This window comes from Engystomops pustulosus, chromosome 3, assembly GCF_040894005.1.
Source record: "Engystomops pustulosus chromosome 3, aEngPut4.maternal, whole genome shotgun sequence".
NCBI lineage: Eukaryota > Metazoa > Chordata > Amphibia > Anura > Leptodactylidae > Engystomops > Engystomops pustulosus.
The window spans coordinates 42,512,736-42,537,369 of NC_092413.1; the positions used below are offsets into that span (position 1 = coordinate 42,512,736).

General features: G+C 38.6%; 1 protein-coding gene across 1 annotated transcript in view; it reads right to left on the reverse strand.

The window, feature by feature from the left end:
• CCDC85A (coiled-coil domain containing 85A) overlaps window positions 1-24,634 on the reverse strand; it is a 156,262-nt gene that overhangs the window by 113,748 nt on the left and 17,880 nt on the right. The window contains exon 2 of the mRNA XM_072140598.1: window positions 15,156-16,077. Within this exon, the coding sequence (XP_071996699.1) occupies window positions 15,156-16,077 (922 nt within the window). The remainder of the gene's footprint in view (window positions 1-15,155; window positions 16,078-24,634) is intronic.

Consider the following 24,634-nt stretch of genomic DNA (forward strand, 5'->3'; position numbering starts at 1 on the left):
CCTTGCTGGCACTAGTAGTGCAGCTAGTACCATATTGTGACGAATTTGCAGGGAGACTTGCAAACGTTATTTTTGGCTCTTAGTGACACACATATCCATCTCAAACACCTAAGTGGGACAATTTATTGGGGGTTTGATTGAATTAGGCACAGTCTGCCGATTTTTTATTTATTTATTTTTTTTCAGAAGTGAAAGTTAAAGTCTCAGCACAAAATCCTTTTGTGTGCTCTCAGTGGTGCAAATACAATTTCATCTAGCTTAGTCTGCCTGCTACTGTTTAGCAAGCTAGTCTCCAGAAATCCCAATCCACATTCTCGCTGCCGGTGAAGCATACTGTAGTGTGTGGCGTAATCTAATACGGTTTTTTGTTCACATTAGTGCCATGCTGTTGCCCATAATTTTAGCATAATGGTGTGATTTACCCCAGACGCTGGAGCGCGAGAGGATATACAGCACATCATCCCCTTAGCAAACAAGCTGTGTCAGGCAGAATTTTCAGGTGTTTCACCAGATACATAGTGGAACTCGGCCCATCTGTCGCCGCCATGCTGGAGACCTGAAGTTGCAATCATAGCAGCGCAATATGAATGCCCCATACTGTCACTCTAAATCATGGAAGTCGTCTCCATGGCTGCCTCCACATGTCGTCCCCTTATCAAACGAGCTGTGTCAGGCTCATTTTTCGGGTGTTTCACCAGATACATTATGGAACTTGGTCACTATGTCGCCACGATGCTGTGTTATCAACTAAATATACCGTCAACCTTTTGTTCACATAGGAAATCATTTCAGCGCTTCTTGCTCACCTCCTTTGGTTCCTCTCTGCCGCCTTAACCAGGCAAAATACTGATACATACAGTGCTACACGTTATCCTCGCCAAAAGGAATTTTTTAAAATTGGTTTGAAGCCTGAGTCCATTTGGGGTATGTCGCCATGCCACTCTCTATCCTGTCACTGCTGCCGCTGCATGCAGTCTTCTATAGTGTCAGGGTCAATTATTGGATGTTTTAGATGCTATCTAGCCTCATTCGGTCACTCTGTCATGGCCACGCTGTTGCCCATAATTTTGGCATAATGGTACGATTAAGCAGCCTCAGAGGCATCCATGCATGCTGCCCCTGCTGTTTCCTGTCCATTTCCGTGGTGTTTCCATCCTTTTCTGAGGTTCCCAGGTGTTTGGCCAAGCTTCCCTGTGCAGACCCTTGGTCCCCTTGAAAAATACTTGAGTCTCCCATTGATTTCAATGGGGTTTGTTATTCGAAACGAGCACTCGAGCATCGGAAAAAGTTCGACTCGAATAAAGAGCACTCGAGCATTTTAGTGCTCGCTCATCTCTAGTGCAAATCCATCAATGTGACCAAAAAAGTCACAAAAAGAAGTGCAAAAAGAGAGATTATATTCCCCCCATGTGTGTTCGTTCAAAGATGTCCCTACAGAATGATAGATCGTGATAGACTGTTTGGTCCAAGCATATTGGAATTTTAATATAGCAGGCTGTGGGTTTTAGGCCATATAACAGAATAAAGTAAAGGTGCTGGACAGCTATTCATGAGTCCCCTTGCCGCCACTATTTGCCCTCTTGCTCAACTTGCTATTAAACATTCTGATTTATATCTATGGTAGGATTGCCAGCACTGGGCATACCAGGGCAAGTACCGGAACCCAGAACTACTAGGGCAGTGGTGGCGAACCTATGGCACGGGTGCCAGAGGTGGCACTCGGAGCCCTTTCTGTGGGCACTCAGACCATCGCTCCAGGTCAGATTTCACCAAATAGGACCAAATCCACCTGCAGTCCTAAGAAAATTAAGAGATGTTTTAAAGTGACATTTCATTGGCTTTTTGAAACTGCAGGAAAAGTGAGAATGTGTTGACAGGGGTGCAAAGTCTTTGGAGGTCCTCCTGCTGGAGCCACCATTCTTCTCTACAGTGAGACCCTGGAGAGAAGCTACAACGAGAGTCTGCATTTGCCCTCCTTTTTTCAACTGTATTGGCGGCCTCAGGGGACTGATACGATTGAAAGATGTGGAAGAACAGGTAGCAATAAGTTACTGCTTAAAATGTTGTGTTGGCACTTCATGGTAAATAAGTGGCTTTTGGGTGTAGTTTGCGCACTGGGTCTCTAAAAGGTTCGCCATCACTGTACTAGGGGGTCCCACAAAAGGCTGTACATAAGTAATCCATTGTGGTGAGGGGGGCTGTATCTAATGGATGCATAGTTGATGAGGGGGCTTTATATAAAAAAAAACATCAGGGGACTGTTTGGGATGATAAACTAGGGAATATTTTAGGGAACAGGAGACTGTTTTAGTTTCAGAATTTTTAATATCGTTATGTGAGTTCACTGCAAAGGGGTTCCCTGAGGCTCTGTCGCCCTAGAGCCTACTGCAACCTGGAGCCGACCCTGGTAAGTACACCAAACTGTACGGACCTCTGGATTCAGATGATTTACTCATCGTTACCTCCTGGCTGCAATGATCAACTGTAAGAATTATCAGAGGTGTCTACAATGAGTTTTAATTGATAATTTAATTGATTTTTTTTTACTGGAGTTTTACATACAAAATATACAGTTCCGACTTGCATACAAATTCAGCTTAAGAACAAACTTACAGAACCTATCTTGTATGTAACCAGAGACTGCCTTTATGTGGAGAGAGAGTATATAGGGTATAATCTTAGTATACACTGATGAAAGATAAAGAAGGACAAATCTGAAATATTTAATGAAGTAGTTTTATCATTCCTTGAACTCAAATTTTTCATCTCTAGTTAGGAATAAAAAAAACCATGAAAACAAAAATAACCTAAAATTAGTTGGCACCATCAGCAGAATTGCAAAAACCACAATACAAAAATGACATAAAGAAATAACTTGGGAGTTATCACTCATTTGTCATACATAGAGTACGAATAATAAGTAATTAAATACTCTATGACCTTTTATGATCCGCCAAGGGTATGTATTCAGGAAGTTTCCTTGTCTTTATAGGACAAGCCGGCAGCGTTAAGGTTTCATATTCAGCTGGAATAGCAATAAAATGTTCTGTTGTAGCAGTTTTGTCACATAAAAGCAACTGTACTGAAGAACAGTGACTGGGTGAAAAGTAAAATGAATACAAATGATAAAAATGGAAAGGTCAGGCAAGCGTTGGCCTTTAAACAGAAATCACTTTCAAAATATGGCACAACGATTGATCTTTCCACAGTAAGAAAATAAAAACGACTTAAAAAATTGTGGAGTGTGTTTCTGTTTATGTCTGCAGTACATGCGTCATTAGGTCCAGGAGGGGAAACGTTCCATATAGCAGCAGGTGAGCACTAATGCAATAAGGGTATATGACTGGTAATTGCCAATTAGTGGGGATCTATGTGGATATAGTTGCTTAAAATTGCTGACATAGCATTCTGTGAGGGTGCTGTAAATATTCTACGACAACTAGTTTGCATATTCTTAATCCTCATTGTGTTATAATAAAGTTCTTACAGACATCAGTTTCTATTTATAGTCAAAACGAATACAAAAAGGCAAAGTTAATAGGGTGGGTTCATAGCCCGACTTGGGTGTGAATGATGGGATTATAACATGATTTTTCAGTATTAAAAGCATATCAAATGTGTTCTAGGACTACATGGATTTGGTGTATAAAGCAGAACTCTAACGTTTTCTTTAATGGGGCAAAATTTAAAGTTTTTTTTTATTTGGGGTCTGGGCAGGGGTGGAAAAAAGCTAAATCAATACCTGTTCCCACATCACTCCAGTGCTTCACTTTTCAGCACTGTGCTTGAACATAAGTTATAGAGGGTAACTCAGCCCACTACAACCAAAGAGTGGCCTCCCCAGACCAGGAGATAATAAAGGAAGTAATAAAGGAATGTACTGAGTTTCAAGGTGGCCACTTATTGGCTAGTACGGGCCCCAATAACTCCACAGAAATTTTGGTCAGCCATAGTGTCAAAGACAAATGGTGCAGAACTAATGATGCAATGTGGATAGCTGGCCCGCTAGGGGATTTCCATATTCCCGGAAAGCACTTCAAGGCTCTATATACCTATGCTAATTTTATGGCTGTTTTCTTTTCCTGTGGAAGTCTAGACCAAAGACTGGAAGTAGCAGAACAATGCGGGAAACAGGAGTTAGATCAGGTTTCCTAATACTCTTTTCATGTGTTTTTTTTTCCACTCCTGCTTATCCCCCAATGAGTTTTCCATGATTTCTGAAAAAAACCCTTTGCAGATGAAAATCCTCATTACAAAACCTCTGATGGGTGCGCATGTATACATATAGGTCAAACACATTATTATCATTGTGGATCACAAAATTCAGTTTTTTAAAGAGCAAGTTTTAGCATGTTACACCTTTTAGAATATGTTGGGCAGTGGTACACTACAGTACCTAGGGCCTAACAGTAAAATCTTTTCATGGGGCCCACTACTGTACTGCTACATGCAAATATTTCCTGCTTTCCATTGGCAAGTTCCTTAAACATAGCTGACTAATAGCTAGCCATTTCCTTAGAGTTCCTAGGAGCTGTCAGTAACCTGCTGATTGGTCTTTGCCATTAACTTAGGCCCTAATAGCTCTGCCAGGGATACCTTATCAGCCAGACATTCCTGTCCATAAAATGGCCGCAGATGGAGGGTCATGTGATCTCTAACTGCCTATGAACAATCACCAGTTAGAGATCACATGACCCTCCATCTGCGACCATTTTATGGACAGAAATGACTGGCTGATAAGGTAAAAGACAGGAGGCTTCACTTTACATATCATAGAACTATTAATAGATGCATATTGATAAATTATATAATATCCTGCCCCCCCACACTTACACACACATTACAATAAACATGAGGTAAAGTGGCCAACCCGTTTAATGAAGTATCAACGGGTCAGCCAAGTAAAGAGGAAATTAATAAACATACATATTCTATCTCGAATATAAACTCTGGACATTTATTTTTCCAAACTCTGCACAATTGCTGATATAATTCATGAAATAGCTCTGCAAAAGGAGGAAGTCTCTGGAATAGCACGCATGCACAACAGACAGCATATGTTACAACATTAAATAGTCCAAACAGTGTATCCCAAAAAAACATAGCATTGACATCATTCTCATGGGATTGGGATAACGTGAATGGCTTGGTGTGAAAAGCTAGTCATCTTTTGACACGCATACATGTCCAACCAAGAGTAAAGGTTCTATAAGTGCAAATGTTTAGAGGCAGCCTGTCACCACAGGGCTCTTTTTATATGGAGACAGCTTTCAATTAACAGTACTAAGGAAACATGTTTTTAAATACTCCCTATATAAATTGGTTACAAAAATATTGTATTGGTAAGTGTACATCCACACTGCCTACTAAAACAGCGTATCAAAGGGACACATGTGCAGTTAGCATAGAGGCAAAGCGAGACGCCTCACAGCTCGTTGTGCGTGTCAGGATTAACCCTACATCACGATTGGAAGCTGGAATAGATGGAGGTTGTAGGATTAGTGGAAAGAGGATCCGGCACTCATGATTTAGGTGACAAAATCCTTTTCTTTATTGGTTAAAATCCGACATAATATTAGCGATAATTATAATTATAGCCATAAGGCTAAACATCGAAACGCGTTGATCGCTTATATTACAATGTACCAGAATTTGTGATGGCTATGTCGGATTTTAACCAATAAAGAAAAGGATTCCTTCACCTAAATCGTGAGTCTTGGATCCTCTTTCCATTTGAAGTTGCTGTAGCAGCCTGTAGTAGCCTCATACTTTTCCTGTGCACCAGGTGAGGATAATAATCACCCTCTGTGAGCTGGATCAACCACGGATGCTAAAGTTGTGGGATAAGGGTTTGGGGAGGGGGGTTATGAGTGGGGGGACGGGCCAGTCCTGGATTCAAACTAGACGTTTTCAGACGTTATTCTTTTGAAAAGCACAACCCCCAGGACTTCTGTGGGTGATCTGGCAGGGAGCCAGGTAAACTTTACCATACAATATTTCTGGAATCAATTCATATATGAAAAATATGTTTCCGAAGTACTGTTTACTGTCTATTGTCATAATTTAAAAAGCGCCCTGAGGTGACAGGTTCCCTTTAATTCTTATATTGTTTGTGGATAGCCAACACTGAATATAGGTATAGAATAGAATGCAGAATAGAATGCAACCCCATAAACCTTTAAATATATAATAACCCTCAACCCTACTGGGAGCTATAATGTATGAGCTGCTCCACCAGTAAAACAAATCATTTTTATTTCTTATGATTCTTCCTATAAACCTCACATTCACATCTGTCTGGCAGGTAGCATTAGTCACCAATTTTGTTTCTTTCCTTTCTCTCTAATAATTCCAGCTGGGAATGACAAGTTGATCTAAAACACTTTGATATCACACTATGACAGAGATATCAAAGCTTACCGTGAAACCAGAGATAAGAAACACACGATTTATAATAAACCACTTGGATAAAACACGGCTCTCCAGCACAGCAAGGTGTAAAGATACACGGTTATCTCACACGGTTGTCACGCACATCATACTGGAAAATTTGAATATGAATCGCATTTGCATATTTTCATAAAGAAGCTTCTTAGGAAGAAGAGAAATTTCAGATAATTCTAAGAAAGCAAATTACTTTTCTGTATTGATCTAAAAATGGCCTTTAAGTGGAAATATGCTAAATTCAGACATTAAAGGGGCAGCACGAATTAACTAAATGAAAGGTCAAAGAATAAAAATAAACAGTAGTTATTTCTAATATCCCATACAATCCTCTGTTTCTAGGGTATAATGTTGGATGCTGAGATATTGATATTGAAGTTTGGCATTGGTCCAATCACTGAGCTGTTAGTGATCAATATTCTTGTTCCTGTCCAACTGAATTGTAGCTTAAACTAAATATAGGCTGGGGGTGATCCCACACTGTCACAAGTGCTTTGTTTGTTCAGTTTCCGACCTCTCACACTTACACACGCACCCTGGACTGGGCGTGCATGTGTTCTGTATAGGGAGAGGAATGTAAGCCACTGGCAAACTGTAGTATACAGACTTGTGGACTAATAAATATTATTATAAAAGAAAAAGGTCAACTCATGATATAAGATTACACATCATTCATTAACCACATATGCAATTTTACATGTAAACCCCTTACTAAGTATAGCACCATATATTTAATAATTATAATGATATTAATAATTTTAGGTGATGGGGACACATCAGCCCTTCTTCCCCTTGTACAAAGAAAAGAGCATATCTATTACTTTCTATCATATACATTTACTAATTCTGTCGAATCCATGAGTAATCACAGTCAATAACCATAACCATCAATAATAACATTCGCCAACAAACTGACTTATAATGCTATCTGTTATGATTTGTTATAGTATCTAAATTATTAGCAAGAAAAACTAAGACCAACTGCCATTCTGAAGTGGATTCTTCAAACAACTCCTCAAGCATATGGTTATGCTCAGGTTCAAAATCTACAATGCATGTCAATTTAAACACAGGAAAAAAATTAATATATGCCAGATATTTTAAATCTTATACAATTAAATGTTAATTTTTAACAAAAAAAAAATCTACCCTCAAATAATGTATATTATCCATTTACTAAAACAGACTAATACAGTTCAATGGAGAGACAATAGATATGCATGACCACAAATTAATCATTAGCTATGGAAAGAGTTAACCATTAGCCTCCTTATCTGTCTCAAGTGAAATGACCTCAAAAGGCTTTCAGATACACTGTCCACTGCAGGAGAAAGAAGAAGAATAAAGGTGCAGAGCAGCTATGTTACTTAATGAAATATATTACTTTATTTTATAGTTTACTATTATCTTGCACACTAAAAAATAGCTTCAAAGGTTTAGTTATACTTTAAATGCGTAGAGTAAGGCCCCTTATTGTTGTGATCAGGGATCCTCGAGCCAAGGAATAATTCTTGTTTCAATTTTACATCTCTTTAACTATTCTTTTTCACTGCATACATGTACTACTCCACACATGTTACATTGATAGGTTCAATAAAATGGCTCGAAGGGAATAAAATGTTTAGGTTCCTGTTCCTACACAATAAACAGACCTCTAAACAGTTTATTATCACATTTTTTGCATGAACTAGGTAAAATTAGAATAAAGAAATCTTTCACCAATAGAGAAACATAACACTTTGAAAAACCTCACCCCATGAAGGAGATACCAAACTGCAGAAAATACCTGCTAATTGTATGAGAGAGCCAAGGAAAGTGTGAAAGAAGCGATACCAAGGACTGTTCTTAATTTACACATCCAAATGTAAGAAAGTATTCATACCTATTATGAAACGCATTGCTGGGAATAATTGTAATATACTGTAAATCATGTATCAGAGCTGGACGTGTAACAAAAGCCTTAACATGAAGCAAATGTGATATTGGACAAAGATGACTAATACCATGATATCATATTACATGATAAACACCAACCGGGAAACAAGACATCACCGCTCCTTAACAAAGTAGAATATTAACTGTCAAGTTTCATCTCAGACAATCGGTAGAGGACAGTCCAAAATCTTCAATTACAATCAAAAGAAAGGAATAAAAACACGCCATCCAATGTGGCTTTTATTGTGCCACACCGTTCACAGAGGCAACACTGGCTTCCGACAGTGAGTCTCTTACAAATATTAGAGCCAGAGCGTCTCTGTGAAATGGCAGAATAAAATCTACTCTAGACGGCATGCTGACATCTCTGCTTCCGTTCCTTTCATACAGAGTTGCCGAGTAAAATTTTCCCATTTTTTTTAGTCAACAAATCCATAAATAACAGCTAGGTTACCTTTTTATAGAATATTAGGAAACCATGATGAAGATAATACGTGACATACAACTATAGTCCAGGATACTTATATGAACACATTAGCAGCGTTTACCGACTATATTTACAGTAACACAGTTTTTTAGCCTAAAAATAGACACATTGATCCAGTTCAGCTCATTATTTACAATTATAATCACCCATAAATGCATTTCCAGAGTCAAACACGCATCAATCTTGTCCCACAGACAGTGAAAGTTCTCTATTGTATTCTTCATTGTTATTACTAGATAAAACACAGTTTTACAGACTGTCCAGTAGTCTAAAGGTAGTTGGCAGCCCTGGTTTTACAAGAGATGATACCAAAGTGACACACATGTAATGGTATTAATATACACCGATATATAAGGCTCAATTTATAACCACTGACTAATTATCCTATTACTATATTTTCTGACAAAGAGCTGGGATACATTGGGCAGCAAGTGACCTACAGCATTAGTTCTTGAAGTTGATATGTAAGCTGAAAAATATTACTACTGAGCCATTTCCAAAATTGCAGATGTTGTGTGGTTAACTAGGTTACCAGCAAGAGTTTTGTCCGACTGGAGCCCCAGTAAAATCCAATCTTGGGGCTCAACACTGTACAGCGCTTTTTTGGCATGAGGCCATGCCCCTTTTTCTTAGGCCACGGCCCTTTTGTCAAACTAGTCATAGGAGAGACAGAAAACTGTCTAAAACTCTTTTGTTGTCATGGACAGATTAATAAATCTCCCCCACTGTCTCCTTCTTCAGATCCAGAGCTATTTTGATGCCACGAGAAGCGTAGACAAGGTAGACTTCTCTATAGAACTATCACCATTCCTATTACAGCCGTTTCAATCAACACTGCCTGGTTAAAGGGAAACTGTCATCATCAATTGTCCTAATAAACCTCTACTAGTAAACTCCTTCTAGTTTTTGTTTCATTCATGGTCCAGTATGATGGCATCATCAAGAAAATCAACTTTGAACTGAGATGTAAATTGCTTGTATAAAGTCAAGGAGGCAGAGTGTTTAACACTGAAGTCAAGGTGGGGAGCTGTGAATGCCTCCTTTTCTGTGATTGACATCATGCATTAGACTTCAGGAGATCTGGTTAGGGTTGAAGGGGGCATTCTGAAGAATAGAGAGAATAGCTTGACTTCAGTGTTAAAATCTCCTCCTTGACTTTATACAACCAGATTAGATCTCACAAAGTTGATTCTATGGATGAGACCACCACACATGGCCATGAAAAGAACATCATCTGGAATGTGTTCATCTGTTTGGCAACATACTGGTAGTGGTTTATTAGATCAGCTTCTGATGACAGGTTCCCTTTAAAATGTAATGCTGACTTATGTCCACCAACAAAAATTCCAACTGTGGGAAAGTGAAAAGAAGAAATGGGGAAATGTTATATGTTGACCTGATCTGGAGAATCATATTTTCATAATTTTTGAACATTTAAATGCTTGGAAAACAAATGGGTTACTGATTGTGATTCTCTGGATAGTGTCCTGCTGCAATATGTTGGTTCCTGACCTAAAAGTGTATGTTACTTTGGGATGTACCACACAGCTGAACATGGTAGCAAGTACACTCCTATAATACATGACTAGAGTATTGACTAACGGCCTTTAGCAACAGGATAATGCACCTTGCTAGTTTGCAAAAACTGCTCAGAAATTATTTAATGAACTTGATAAAAATTTAAATTTAATCACAATCAAGTTCAAGGGGTTTGTCAGGTTATAATTATATAATTATTCATTATTTTTTGCCTCAAATTTCATAAAATAACAAAGAACTTACACTCCAGTTGGCTTCTAGTCTTTGTTATGTGCATGAGACTTGCAACCCGAAAACCAATTCAGTGCAAATTCAAATAAATAAATATAGAAAAATACAAACTAAAATTCTCCATCAAGTCTCAAAGGAAAACAAATCTGATACAAGATGGCTCATACTCATTCCTTACAGATTTTTAAGGATTTGCCTCTAACTTTTGGTGCCTGATATTTTACAACAGGAGAGATCAGAATTCTTATGGAGTCAATGCCTTGATAACTTCGAGTCAGTCCTACAGGGACCTACACAGCATAAATCTTATGGCTGGTATGTATTAGATTAGTGATTATTGCAGACATTGGTCAACTGTAACAATGAGAGTCCCTGGAAAATAATCGTTGCGGGGAACAGCAGGAGCTGTCTATTTTACTATAGGTAGGGTAAACTGATTTCAAACTGTTTCTGTGAGCAATGCCCACAAAATAATAAAGTTGTAAGCCCCTCCATAAGGTTGTCACTCCATTTAAATACAAGCGTGTGTGAACCCATTAAAAATTTTTCACAATCTTACTCACAAGAGGAGCAGCATCCCGCAAGAGCGCCCCGGTAAAACTCTTTTCTGTAGATCCTTCTATTGGTTGTTGCGCTCGTAGAACTCCTTCACTCGCTGCACAGGTGGAAAATCAAACGAGAAAGCCAGGAAACAATTCCTAATCCAGGGAAGTGGCAGACAAAGAACACTTCTATGTTCACACCTCTGTGTGGATTGTTTATACACTTAGATGTTCCAATCATGTAACTCGCCAAAATCCACTAGGTAGAGAACATAGGCAACACCATAGTGTAGATCAGGGTTCCCCAAACTACGGCCCGCGGGGCACATGCGGCCCGCGGACCGTTTTGATCCGGCCCCCGACGCTTGCCGCGCCAATCCTGGGCCCCCACGGCGCTCCACAGTCGGGCAGGAGCCTCTGTCCGTCTGGACAGGAAGCTCCTGCCCGTCACTGTATAGTGCTCGTTGCGGCCGGAAACGGCCGCTCGAGCACTATTACTGGAGCGATGTGGCCGGAATACAACCCCGGCGCACATCGCTCCATGAACTAGGCTGCGCGGCCGCGCGATGACGTCATCAAAAAGGGCAGTAAAAAGATTGTGGTGGCCGGGGCCAATAGTTAGTTATGAGGGGCAGTATAGGGAATAATTAATTATAAGGGGCAGCTTAGGAAATAATTAATTATGAGGGGCAGCTTAGGAAATATTTAATTATAAGGGGCAGCATAGGAAATAATTAATTATGAGGGGCAGGATAGGAATTAATTAATCATGAGGGGCAGCATAGGAAATAATTAATTATGAGGGGCAGCATAGGAAATAATTAATTATGAGGGGCAGCTTAGGAAATAATTAATTATGAGGGGCAGCTTAGGAAATAATTAATTATGAGGGGCAGCACAGGAAATAATTAATTATGAGGGGCAGCACAGGAAATAATTAATCATGAGGGGCAGCATAGGAAATAATTAATTATGAGGGGCAGCATAGGAAATAATTAATTATGAGGGGCAGCATAGGAAATAATGAATTATGAGGGGCAGCATAGGAAATAATTAATCATGAGGGGCAGCTTAGGAAATAATTAATCATGAGGGGCAGCATAGGAAATAATTAATTATGAGGGGCAGCATAGGAAATAATTAATTATGAGGGGCAGCACAGGAAATAATTAATTATGAGGGGCAGCACAGGAAATAATTAATTATGAGGGGCAGCACAGGAAATAATTAATGGTGGGGGGCAGCATAGGAAATAATTAATGGTGGGGGTATAGGAAATAATTATGAGGGGCAGTCTAGTAATTAATGGGGGAGGCATATTCAATAATTAATGGAGAGGGGTCCCAGTATATTTAATAATTAATTAGCCCAATTAATTAATTAATTGGGCCAATATATAAAATATTTAATATACTGCACCCCCTTGTGAACTAATTAATTGAGGGGGTGTATTATGGATGCGGTCACATGTACCGCTATTTATTTTTAGCTTTAGTCCGGCCCTCCAACGGTCTGAGGGGGGAGTGAACGGCCCCCTATGTAAAAAGTTTGGGGACCCCTGGTGTAGATTATCCAAGGGTATTTTAATATCATTCTTTAAAATGATAGTCACAAACGTATTTTTTTTAAAAAAAGGCCTATAATTAAAACATGTGTTCAACACACCAAACGATCCTAGCACGACCCAGGGTTTTGCCCACTTTCGGTTTCTTCTGGGGCATCATCTACCTAGTGGATTTGGGTGAGTTACATAATTGGAATTCTAAGTGTATGGACAATCCACATAGAGCTGTGAACATAAGAGTGTTCTTTGTCTGCCACTACCCTGGATAAGAATTGTTTCTTGGCTTTCTTGCTTGATTTTCCACCAGTATAGGGAGTGTGTGAACACATGCCTACTCTATGGCCCACAGATTTTTCCAAATGTAACTCTTACATCAAAGTGACTGTCACTAATGAGGTCAAATCAAACACAACTTCCATGTTTTCTAAAATTAATAGTTTTAGAAATGTAAAAAAAATTACCTACAATTTACAGTTTCTTCTTTTAAAAACTTTGTCATACCTTTTAATAGCTTAGACTTTGGTATTGGAGTTCAGCAAATAGAGCTATAGACCAGTGATGAGAATTACTGCTCTTCTTAGTGAGCTGGCTCATTAGACTCCGCTCACTAAGAAGAGAAGGCTCTTCTGGAGGGGCGTGGTGAGCCTGTAAGGGGCGTTGTTAATTTAGCCTTCGGCTCACTGAGCGGAGCCGGCTCCCGTCATTCATGAAAAAGAGTCGGCTCATTCGTGAACGACACATCACTACTATAAACAGCATTTATTAACAAATTTATTAATGTGTGGGTCTTTAGACCAGTGCAGAGTAGAAGTACAGTTTTCTGCTGCGCCAGATTGATCCCTGTGTTTAATGCTGGATGAATAATCTGGTGCAGTAAAATACTTGAGAATTATACTTTACACCTCCTATTAGTTGGTCTAGTTTGCTGTGCCATAATATTGAATATTCTGGCGCAGACACACCCCCTTTTACCAAGGACATGCCCAGATAAAAAACAGCCTATTGATTTGATTTAAAACCTTTAGTAAATGTGGCGCTTAGCAATCCAGGTGCAAATTTCTCCAGTTTGTCGTAGACAGATTGATAAATCTCCTCCAAAGTGCTTGTTTTTCTAATACCAAACAAAATTAATAATCAAGATTTTGATATTAATGATAATTGCAAATAATATTTGGAATCTTATTAAACATTCATTTGGGGATGTGGGCAATTAAACTTTTAAAAAAGCATTCCTCCTGAAAATAAAATCAGCACCAAATAAAAGCCATTTGGATGACCTTTTCTTGTAAAAGTGGTAAAATGTATTTTTCTCTATTTCAAGGAAACAGTCAAATGTTATTTCTGCCTTCATTTTTTTATAGTGACAGGGAATTATTAGTATTGGTTTTCTGGGGAGAATGTGTACAATTCAAAGAATGTTAAGGTGGGATCAAACAAGGGGGGATTTTTCACCACATTGTCTGGGTTTCTTGTACTACTTTTTGAGCCTTTTTGTCTTGGTTAAGACTTTTTTTGTCTCAACTGAGACAAAAAAGTTTCAAAAAGTAGTACAAGGATAAACCCACCCGAAACTCTAAATTTGATATTCTGCATCTATTAGGCAACATGTACATGGTTTTATCTTAAATTTATAGGTGATTTTTCTATTTTAAATGAAAATGCCTTCAAATATGAGCTCATTTGCAATGAAACTCTCTAAGCCCATTAAGCCGTAGGTAATTAATGATACAGATGATCTGTGTAAAGGCACCTGCCAAGCCGGTATTGAAAAATATAGGGAAAATGTGCTCTAATCTTAGCATAAACAACATCATCTGCCACAATTTGTAAAATGTATATGAACGTGGTCTATAGACAATATCTGCATCTTATTTTAAATATTGAAAATAATGAAAACATATAAAATATAATTGAAATATTAATAAGTATGCAAAAAATTCAATAACATAAAACAACGGCTGTTCTTACTTTACGTAAAGCATACATTCATAGATACTGTTTATATCCACATACATAAAAACAATATATTGTAAAAAAAAACATACATTTGTACGTCAAAGAGGTTTCAAGTTATTGTAACGAGGGATTCAATGAGTTATACTAATCGTGTATGTTTGTATTAAAAGCAATAATTTAGTGACAAGTGTAGATGTTCAGATTTCATAGTGGCCAGATATGTTCAGAATTGTCCTAATACGAGTTTACCAAAGTCTAGAAAAGGTGTACATAGTTTTTTGTACAGTACATGTCCAATTCTGATATGCCTGGCCATTATTAGTATACAGTTTTATTTAAGCTAAGACATGCATTCATGAAATGTTCACATGTATGTATCATGTATATTCTGGTTTTATAACACATGCAGAAAGCTCCATTTAAGAAAATGGGGATTTCAGTAGGCTTGTCCACCCACCATTCATTCCATTGTACACACTTCTGTGATGAGATGACATTTCATCTGCTACTTGTCTCCTTAAGGTGCCTTCCCTGCTGCTCCCACTCAAAAGTTTGAGATGTTCTGGGCTACCTCCAAAATGTCTGAGATGCTCAGGGCTACTGCCCCTTGCTTTTTGAAGATGTTCTGAGTTTCCACTTAATGTATGTTTTTGGAGATGTTCTGGGCTGCCACTGAGCTTTTGGTAATCTGGACTACCACCAGGCCTATGCTTTTTAAAATGTTCAGGACTACTACTTAATATTTGTTTTTGTAGATTTTCTGGGCTACTACAAGAATGCCTTTGTGGCTCAGGACTACTTTTACCCACACTTTTATGATGCTCTGGACTGGCACTTTTCAGATGTTTCTGATGGTCAGGGCTTGCTGAACTCCTAGGCTTTTGAAGATGTTCCGGGCTGGCACTTCCATGTTTCTGGTGTTCAGGACTTCCTTCACTTTTGCCTTTTTGAAGGTGTTCCGGACTGTTGGTAGAGTTTTGCTTATGATGGTCTGGACTATCCGTACTACCTGCACTGGATGTGCTGCTTCCATCACCAACATCTCGTAGGAAAGTACTGGTTGTTGTATGCAACTGACAGAGGCTATTTTGACTGTCGATAGAACTGCGACTACCAGCAACTACAATTTTGTCATCATCTAACAAAAAACAAAGTTCTTTCAATTCAAGGTTTTCTTTTACCACTTCTTCTTGTCTAACTTCAAGCTCCTTTAATTTTTGCAGGTATATAGTAACTTCTTTTTGCATTATGCCAGAAGTAAATCTTCCCAATCTCTGCCATTCTCTTGAAATCCGTTTTCCCTTTTGTCTGTCATCATCCAAGAAGCAACATAGGTCTCGGAGTTCTTGGTTGTCTTCTTGCAGCTTCTGATTTACATCCTTAAACAAAAGGATATTTTGTATTAGTATGTGATTGAGTTAAGAGTCATGCATAGAATATTACTTGCATATTATTTAGATGACAATCTGCCAGCTGCTCTAACACTTGGATGAAATAAAACTTCCAGTATCATCAGCGATGTGAAAATAAATGCCCACACGTTTAATCAGATATAATATTTTATAACTTGACGTATAAATCTGAAATTAAATCAATATGAAATATGTCATCTCCATTTATAACACCAGTATAATGTGCAAAATGTAAAATCCAAGATAGGTTAGCACACGCTTTAGCAATCTGAACCATAGATTTACATAGCTGACATCTGTAATCCCACTCGGCTCTTGGGTGTCCCTCTCAACAGGGAAAGGGTACAATCTGCAGAACACTTCTGTGGCTTAAATTATATGATAACTAAAGGATCAGACATGTTAAATACAAAATTTCTGATTTTGGAAGACATCACCATACACATTAAATAGTTGGGGGTACTGGCAGAAATCGGCAGCTTTAATTTGACATTGTTCTAGAATACTGGAGATCCAAATCACACCAATTTGCATTAAATAAATTAAAACCTAATATTGAATTCGGCCCCTGATTTGGAATCAGTAGTGGCAGCCTGTTTTTCATAGTTGTATTTTAAGTAGAATATAAGATTAAAAGTTATCACCAATCACTTACAAAAAGTCAAACTAATCTATATATCTTCTATCTATCTGTCTATCTCTGTTTCTATCTTTTATGCTGCTAGTTTCTCAAGCTGTATTGGGTTGTCCTAACACTTATACATGACACAATTAATTGTACCCTCAGCCACTATAGCAATGCATGCAAAGATCGGTAGGAATAGATTAGAAAATAAACCAAAGTGGCAAATTACCTATTGAATCCACATTCTAAGCCAACTACCCAACTACCTCTATTACAACACATAATACAACCTGTTAATTAACTAATACTTACATGTCTATACTGCAGATGAAAAATATTATTTCTTAATTTTGACTTAATCCTTTAAAAAATAGAGGGTCACCCAGCCCTCAATAGACCAAATTTACTCATGTCTAGCATGGAGCTATCCTGAATGTTTGGGTCCATGTTGAACATTGTGGGTTGGATCCCCCAAACCTGAACCTTGACTTCAGCCAGATATCGATAAACCCCAACCTATCATAGTATATAAGGCTGGAAGGAGACGCAAGTCCATCAAGTCCAACCTTCAAGAATTAAATAAATGTTTTATCCCCATAACCCGTGATATTTTTCCTCTCCAGAAAGTCATCCAGGCCTCTCTTGAACATGTACATAGAGTCGTCCATAACAACCTCCTGCGGCAGAGAGTTCCATAGTCTCACTGCTCTTACAGTAAAGAACCTTTGTCTATGGTGATGGTAGAATCGCCTCTCCTCTAGGCGTAGAGGATGCCCCCTTGACCTGGTCACAGGCCTAGGTATAAAAAGATCTTTGGAGAGATCCTTGTACTGTCCGTTCAGGTATTTGTACATTGTAATGAGGTCTCCCCTCAGTCGTCTTTTTTCTAAACTGAATAATCCCAAATTTTGTAATCTGTCAGTGTACTCTAATCCCCCCATTCCCCTAATAATCCTGGTTGCTCTCCTCTGCACCCGTTCCAGCTCTACTATATCCTTTTTATACACTGGTGCCCAAAACTGTACACAATATTCCATGTGTGGTCTGACCAGGGATTTGTATAAGGGCAAAACTATGTCTTTATCATGAGAATCTATTCCTCTCTTGATACATCCCATTATTTTATTTGCTTTAGCAGCAGCCGACTGGCTCTGGTCACTAAAATTAAGTTTATCTTCCACCAATACGCCCAAGTCCTTTTCAGCTTCAGTTTTACTAAGTAATTGACCGTTTAGAACATAATTATACTTTTTGTTTCCATGGCCCAAGTGCATAACTTTACATTTATCTACATTAAACCTCATCAACCATTTCTCTGCCCATCCCTCAAGCTTCCACAAATCCCTCTGTAATGCTAAACTATCGACCTCAGTATTTATTACTTTACACAGCTTAGTATCATCTGCAAATATTGAAACTTGACTGTGTAAACCCACTACAAGGATATTAATAAAAATATTAAAAACAAGTGGCCCCAATACTGACCCCTGTGGCACTCCACTGGTAACATCAACCCAATCTGAGAATGTGCCATTAATGACCACCCTCTGTTTTCTATCACTAAGCCAATTACTTACCCAGATACACAGATTTTCTCCTATTCCCAGCAGTCTCATTTTATATACCAACCTTTTATGTGGCACGGTGTCAAATGCCTTTGAGAAGTCCAGATATACAACATCCACAGTGTCCCCCAGACCCAGTCTTGAACTTACCTCCTCGTAGAAACCAATCAGATTAGTCTGACAGGACCGATCTCTCATAAACCCATGCTGACGCTGGGTTATAAGGTTGTGCACAGTGAGATACTCCAGGATAGCATCTCTAATAAACCCCTCAAATATTTTCCCCACCACAGCAGTTAGACTTACGGGTCTGTAGTTTCCAGGATCGCTATTTAATCCTTTTTTGTATATTGGTACCACATTTGCTATGCGCCATTCCTGTGGAACATAACCAGTCCTCAGTGAATCTTCAAATATTAAAAATAACGGTCTGTCTATCACGGTACATAATTCATGCAGAACCCGGGGGTGTATGCCATCTGGCCCAGGTGATTTATCTATCTTAGTGGTTGCGAGGCGGCGCCGTACCTCTTCCTGGGTTAAACTGTTGACATTATAAAAAGAATTTACATTATTCCTCATTGTGTCTTCCACCAGGGGATTTTCCTGGGTAAAGACAGTTGAGAAGGCGACATTCAGTAGATTGGCCCTTTCCTCATCTCCTTCCACCATGACCCCCATGTTATTTCTAAGGGGACCCACGCTCTCTGTTTTTAGTTTCTTATCATTTATATACTTGAAAAATAATTTGGGATTATTTTTGCTCTCCCTGGCAATATTTTTCTCAGTCTCTATTTTTGCGGCCTTTATCTGCTTTTTACAGGATTTATTTTTCTCTCTATAATCCTGTAATGCCTCATCGCTCCCTTCACGTTTTAGCACCTTAAACGCGTTATCTTTCTCGCTTATTGCTTTCCTTACAAGACTAGTTAGCCACATAGGGTTTTTCTTGTTCCTTTTATGCTTTTTCCCATAAGGTATGTGTTTCTCACAGGACTTTTTCAGAATATATGAGAAAAAGTCCCATTTTTGGGGGGGGGGCTTTTGTCCATGAGAGCATTATCCCAGTCTATGCCTTTAAGGTCTTCCCTTAGTTGATGAAAATTTGCCCTCCTGAAGTTTAGAGTGTTGGTTGTCCCTTCACTAACATGCTTAGTAAAGCGTAATACAAAATCAATGATATTATGATCACTATTCCCCAGGTTCCCCCCAACCTGTAGTTTTGATACCCTATCAGGTCTGTTGGTAAGGATAAGGTCCAGCAGTGCCCCCCCTCTTGTTGGCTCCAGGACTAGTTGCGACAGGTAATTGTCTTTTGTTGTTGACAAGAACCTGCTACCTTTGAAGGACCTGCAGGTTTCTGCCCCCCAGTCAATATCTGGGTAATTGAAGTCCCCCATGATAAGAACTTCACCATGCTTTGAAGCCGCATCCATTTCTCTTATCAGCATTTCCTCTGCTGCCTCCATTACATTTGGAGCCTTATAACAAACCCCTAGTAATATTTTATTATTCTTTTTCCCTCCTCTTATCTCCACCCATAGGGACTCCACATTTGCGTTACTGATGTCATCTCGCAGGACAGGCTTGAGGCAAGAATTCACATATAAACAAACCCCTCCCCCTTTTTTATTTATACGATCCTTTCTAAAAAGACTATAACCATCTATAGCAACAGCCCAGTCATAGCTACTGTCCAGCCATGTCTCGCTGATACCCACTATATCATATTTCCGTTCCAACATCAAGAGTTCCAGTTCCTCCATTTTGTTTGTGAGGCTTCTGGCATTTGTGTACATACACTTTATATGATTTTCCCTGTCCGTATTCCTTTTGTCCTTATTCCCCAATCTCATTCCAGCCCCCCTTCCTCCCCCATGGACTATGACTCTTCCCAGCTCTCTATGTACACCGTCTATTTGCCCTGTACATACCTGTAAAGGTCTTCTCAACACTACTCATGTCATTGGGACGTAAAGCTCTTGAGCGAAGAAATTATGGCAAAGGAACATGACTCAACCACTAAATATTTACTATGCAAGTTGGTTACTTATTTTAAAATTAATATTCACCATTAAAGTTATTTTACCCATAGGATATCATCTTCATTTTTGATTGCCGTATTTGTTTACTTTGCTGTTCCTATTAAATATTGATATCAAGGACAAGAAACTTTTAAGAATAGTAATAGCTCTTGTTTTTTCATCCATCCCTTCATGGTTTATCATTAAAATAAATCATGAATATGAGACCAATAGAGGTCTGACAACCAACTATCACACTGATCAGATGCTTTGTAGCCATACACTTCATACTGGCCATAAAGATGTGTTGCAACACATTTCTCATTCACTTTAACAGAAGCTAAGCAATCGTCACTACACAGGGACTAAGGGGGCTATCTGCTTCTGGCTTGTTACACGTTTCGATTTGCTCTTTAGTACATGTTTCCTGATTTGGCATTGCATACTATAACCTGTATAACCAGTATAACAATACCTTATACAAAAATATTTTAATGGAAAACAGTATGGGGGATATTTATGATACGCTGGCGCTTCCGCCTCTTGATGTATCGGGGCTGCCGGCAGCGCAGCGTTTATAGTATGCCAGGCGACTTTTCACGTATGCAGTGAGGCAGTGAGTGTCGCATGGACAGTAACGCCCAGCACCGGCCCACTCCCAACCGGCCGCGCCCTCTGCTCGGCCGGCCGCGCCCCCCTTCACGCCCCTCTGGCAAATAATCGCAAGAGCTATCAATAAGCTAGCTGGCGTGGCGCAAAGGTCCTGATAAATATGCCCCAATGTCTTTATGGGATCCATAGATAACAGCTTACTGAATAGAGAATTATTAGAATTAAGGTTGCTATTTGTTTGTATAAACAGTTTAATAAATTAAAATATCACCATTTTTAGTTTGATTTTAAGATGCCCACATGTTGTTAATTTTAAACTTGACAAACATTCACTTCAGCATTGTTCCACTGTTTTTACTGTGCAAACCTCAAACAGTGTGAGTAAACAGCCCTGGATAGCTATGTATCCACACCTTATGGTAGTTGGTAGTTGCAGGACTGTGATATTTTTAATCCCAGGATAATAGTTCCAAGATCACTGGGGTCAATTCTTAATACTGTTACATTTCTCTGTGCATTAGACTGCTCCATAGATTGAGTATGAAAACAGAAGTCCACAATGGTTATAACTCTCAATTCAAAATCTCAATTCAACAATCCCCCCCACCACACACACACACACCACCATTAATGCCAGCGTCAACTCTTTAAGTGCCTCTGGCCAAAATATAAATCATAGTGGGTATGTGCCAGCACTAACCAACCTGTGGCAGAGTGCCACAGGTTGGGGAGGATTTTCACTGCCAATGAAGTAACTGAACATGGACCCAAACAGGATTTTAAAATGTGGGTTCATCCTAAAACGTCTGCCACTAACAGCCCTCCCTGCTTGTCTCAGTGTATCCTATGTCATATGGGACAACTACAAAGATGGTAGTTTGGACATGAAATAAAATAGACAAGCAAATAACACAAAGGGGAGGTCACCAATCCGGGTAACAGCAGAGGTAGCTAATCAGACACAAAATCACAGATACAAAGAATAGTCAGGTACCATAGTCAAGTGCCAAATATTGGAGACACAGAAATAAAAAAGTAGCAACACAGCAAAGAGTATAGAACACACAGCATTTTTATTAAAATATGATATGCTCCAGGTAAGATGGACAAAGCTCTGAGAATGCGAGCATGTTAAGCGTTTCTGGTTCAGGGTTGATGAAAGGTTCTCAGAGCCCCCAGGTGAGGTAGTTTTAACCAGCAGTCAGACACTAGAGCACTTGTTAGACTGCAAACTGAATCATATGAAATTTGTTGTCTTCTCAGCCTTACAGAAGAAACTGCAAAAGCCTGACACAGATTTAACAAATCTTTTGTAGGAAAAAAATTCCTAATTTTGGCATATTCTGGGGATTTTTATGACAAGAATTACAAGAAAGTGGCTATTTGGGTGCTATTTACTGTCATGGAGTTCACCACCACAAATCGTTTTTATATTTTTTATAGATTGGTCATTTTGGGATGCAGCAAAATCTAACTTGTTTATGATTTTAGATATTTATTTTATATGTGTTCTAGAGAAAGAAGGTTGATTTGAATTTTTATACACTTTTTAATATTTTCTAATAATCTTTTTACCATAATTTAAGGTTCCCCTAAGGTACTTTAACCCAAGGGGTTCTGACCGCTCTTACAATATGCTTCCCTCAGTAGAATGTAATACAGAATTCCAAATGACAGCTATGGGACAGGCTTCCAGATGTCATGGCAACTGGAGCACTCCAATGATGTCACAGGGGCACCAATTGGACACCCAAGACAGCAGCACAAACATAAAGCCATGTTAGGTTCTAGCACTAACCACGCCAGTCAGAAGCAAGTGTCAGCTGTATAATACATATAACACCCATTGCATATGGGGAGTGCTCAGCCCGTGAGCCCACTGAATACAGCCCTTACTGCTGTACATTCCATATACATTGCATTGAAGTAAATAACTGGTTAATGACCACAGCGTCCAAAGGATTGGTCATCTATTTGATAATGATGCAGATTCCACATCCATCCCCCACATAGATTAGCTGTTTTGAGAAGAAGAGAGGGTCATTGTCATTGTAGTGGCTGAATTGAATCACTGCAGATTAGCTACCATTCAATTGAATCAGAGCTGATGTGCAGTAACATTGTGTGACCACTAAACAGAGAACAGTGCTCTCTGCTTCCTGTTCTTTTAATAAGCTGCTGAGAAGATCTGATCTTTGTGGGTGTAGGGTGTATCACCAATCTGATATAGAGTAATTTATTTAGGTACCTTAAATGCATACCAAAATTTAAAAAAAACACCTGAAATGTAGATACAAACAGAGAATAATAGCAAACTGTAACTTGAATGCCATTCGTATAAATAACATCAGCTAAACTGCAGACCACAATATGTTTAGACTCAATGGTTCAGTGGGTATAAGAAAAATACTAAGAAGATGGTTGCTTTGCACAAATTTACTGCATATAATAAAAAACACAGTTGGAAAACATTTTTCAGGAGTGAATGAGCTGCATCATAAAAGACTTAAGGGCTTTAATAATACTGATGGAAAACTTCCAACACTGAAAGACACAAAAAAAAGAATATAAATTTAGATGAAAGGGTAATACCATACATTGAGGCACAGACAGATTTATATTAAACGATTCAGTGGGAATAATATTTTATTTTTATCTTTATATTCTTTCTGAAACAAATGAAAGCACGTTAAACCGCTCAAAGGAATTCACTAGATTAAAATGTTCACATTCTAAAATATCCATTGCAAATAATTATCTTTCAAAACTTACTTGACTATCAGCTCTGTTCACAAGAAAGTGACTAATTATCAAGAGGGATCCGAATTATCAGTCATTTATAATGAGTTAATGCATGAGGAGATATCTCAGTGCGTTTCTATGATACTATTCAAAGCTTTGCATATAATTATAAGTGGGAGCTATTATGTCCTTGCTAATTACTTTATTTCTATTTATTATATTTTATTTTTCTTTACTTCTATGATGATGACTGTTTATTATCAATCGCTATGTAACAGTGTGTAACCATTTCGTGAGTAAAAGTTTGCACATAAAGTACATATCTGCATACAGAGTATTACAAAGCAGCTAATAAAATCAACAGGCTGCACTAATAATGACAAAATCATACTCAAAATCATGTGCAGCTGCCATTCATGTGCTAAACTGTAAGTGACAACTGGGCGACAGTCCCTATCATGGGTTCATGCAGAAAACAGCAAGACACACAAGGAAAGAGACACAAAGCATACAACTATGCAAAGTCAGACAAGCTGTGTCAAACCAAGGTGAAGGCGAGGTACAGAATTTTGAGGCAGAAGAATCGTTTTGCTATAGGCTCAAGATCCATATAGCAGGGGGGAAAACACAGCAGAGTAAAGCAGAATCTTAAAGAGCCTAAAACTTTTCTAAAAAGCACTGAATGCCTGAACATTACCCCAGTAGCTGATAAGTTTAATTAAAAGTTTTACAAGGTTTACACTTTTAGTTGGTTTAGTTTGTTACTGGATTTGCAAGGCAAAGGAACTAGGAACATGTTGACTTTAAGCAAAGCCTCACCCCTCTTCTGTTGGCCACTTTCTATTATTATCATAATAATACTGTACTATCAAAAGGGGTTCACATGCATTAAGACAAGAACAAATGCAAATATCAAATCTACACAGATGTTAAACAAAAGGAAGGAGGAATTGGCA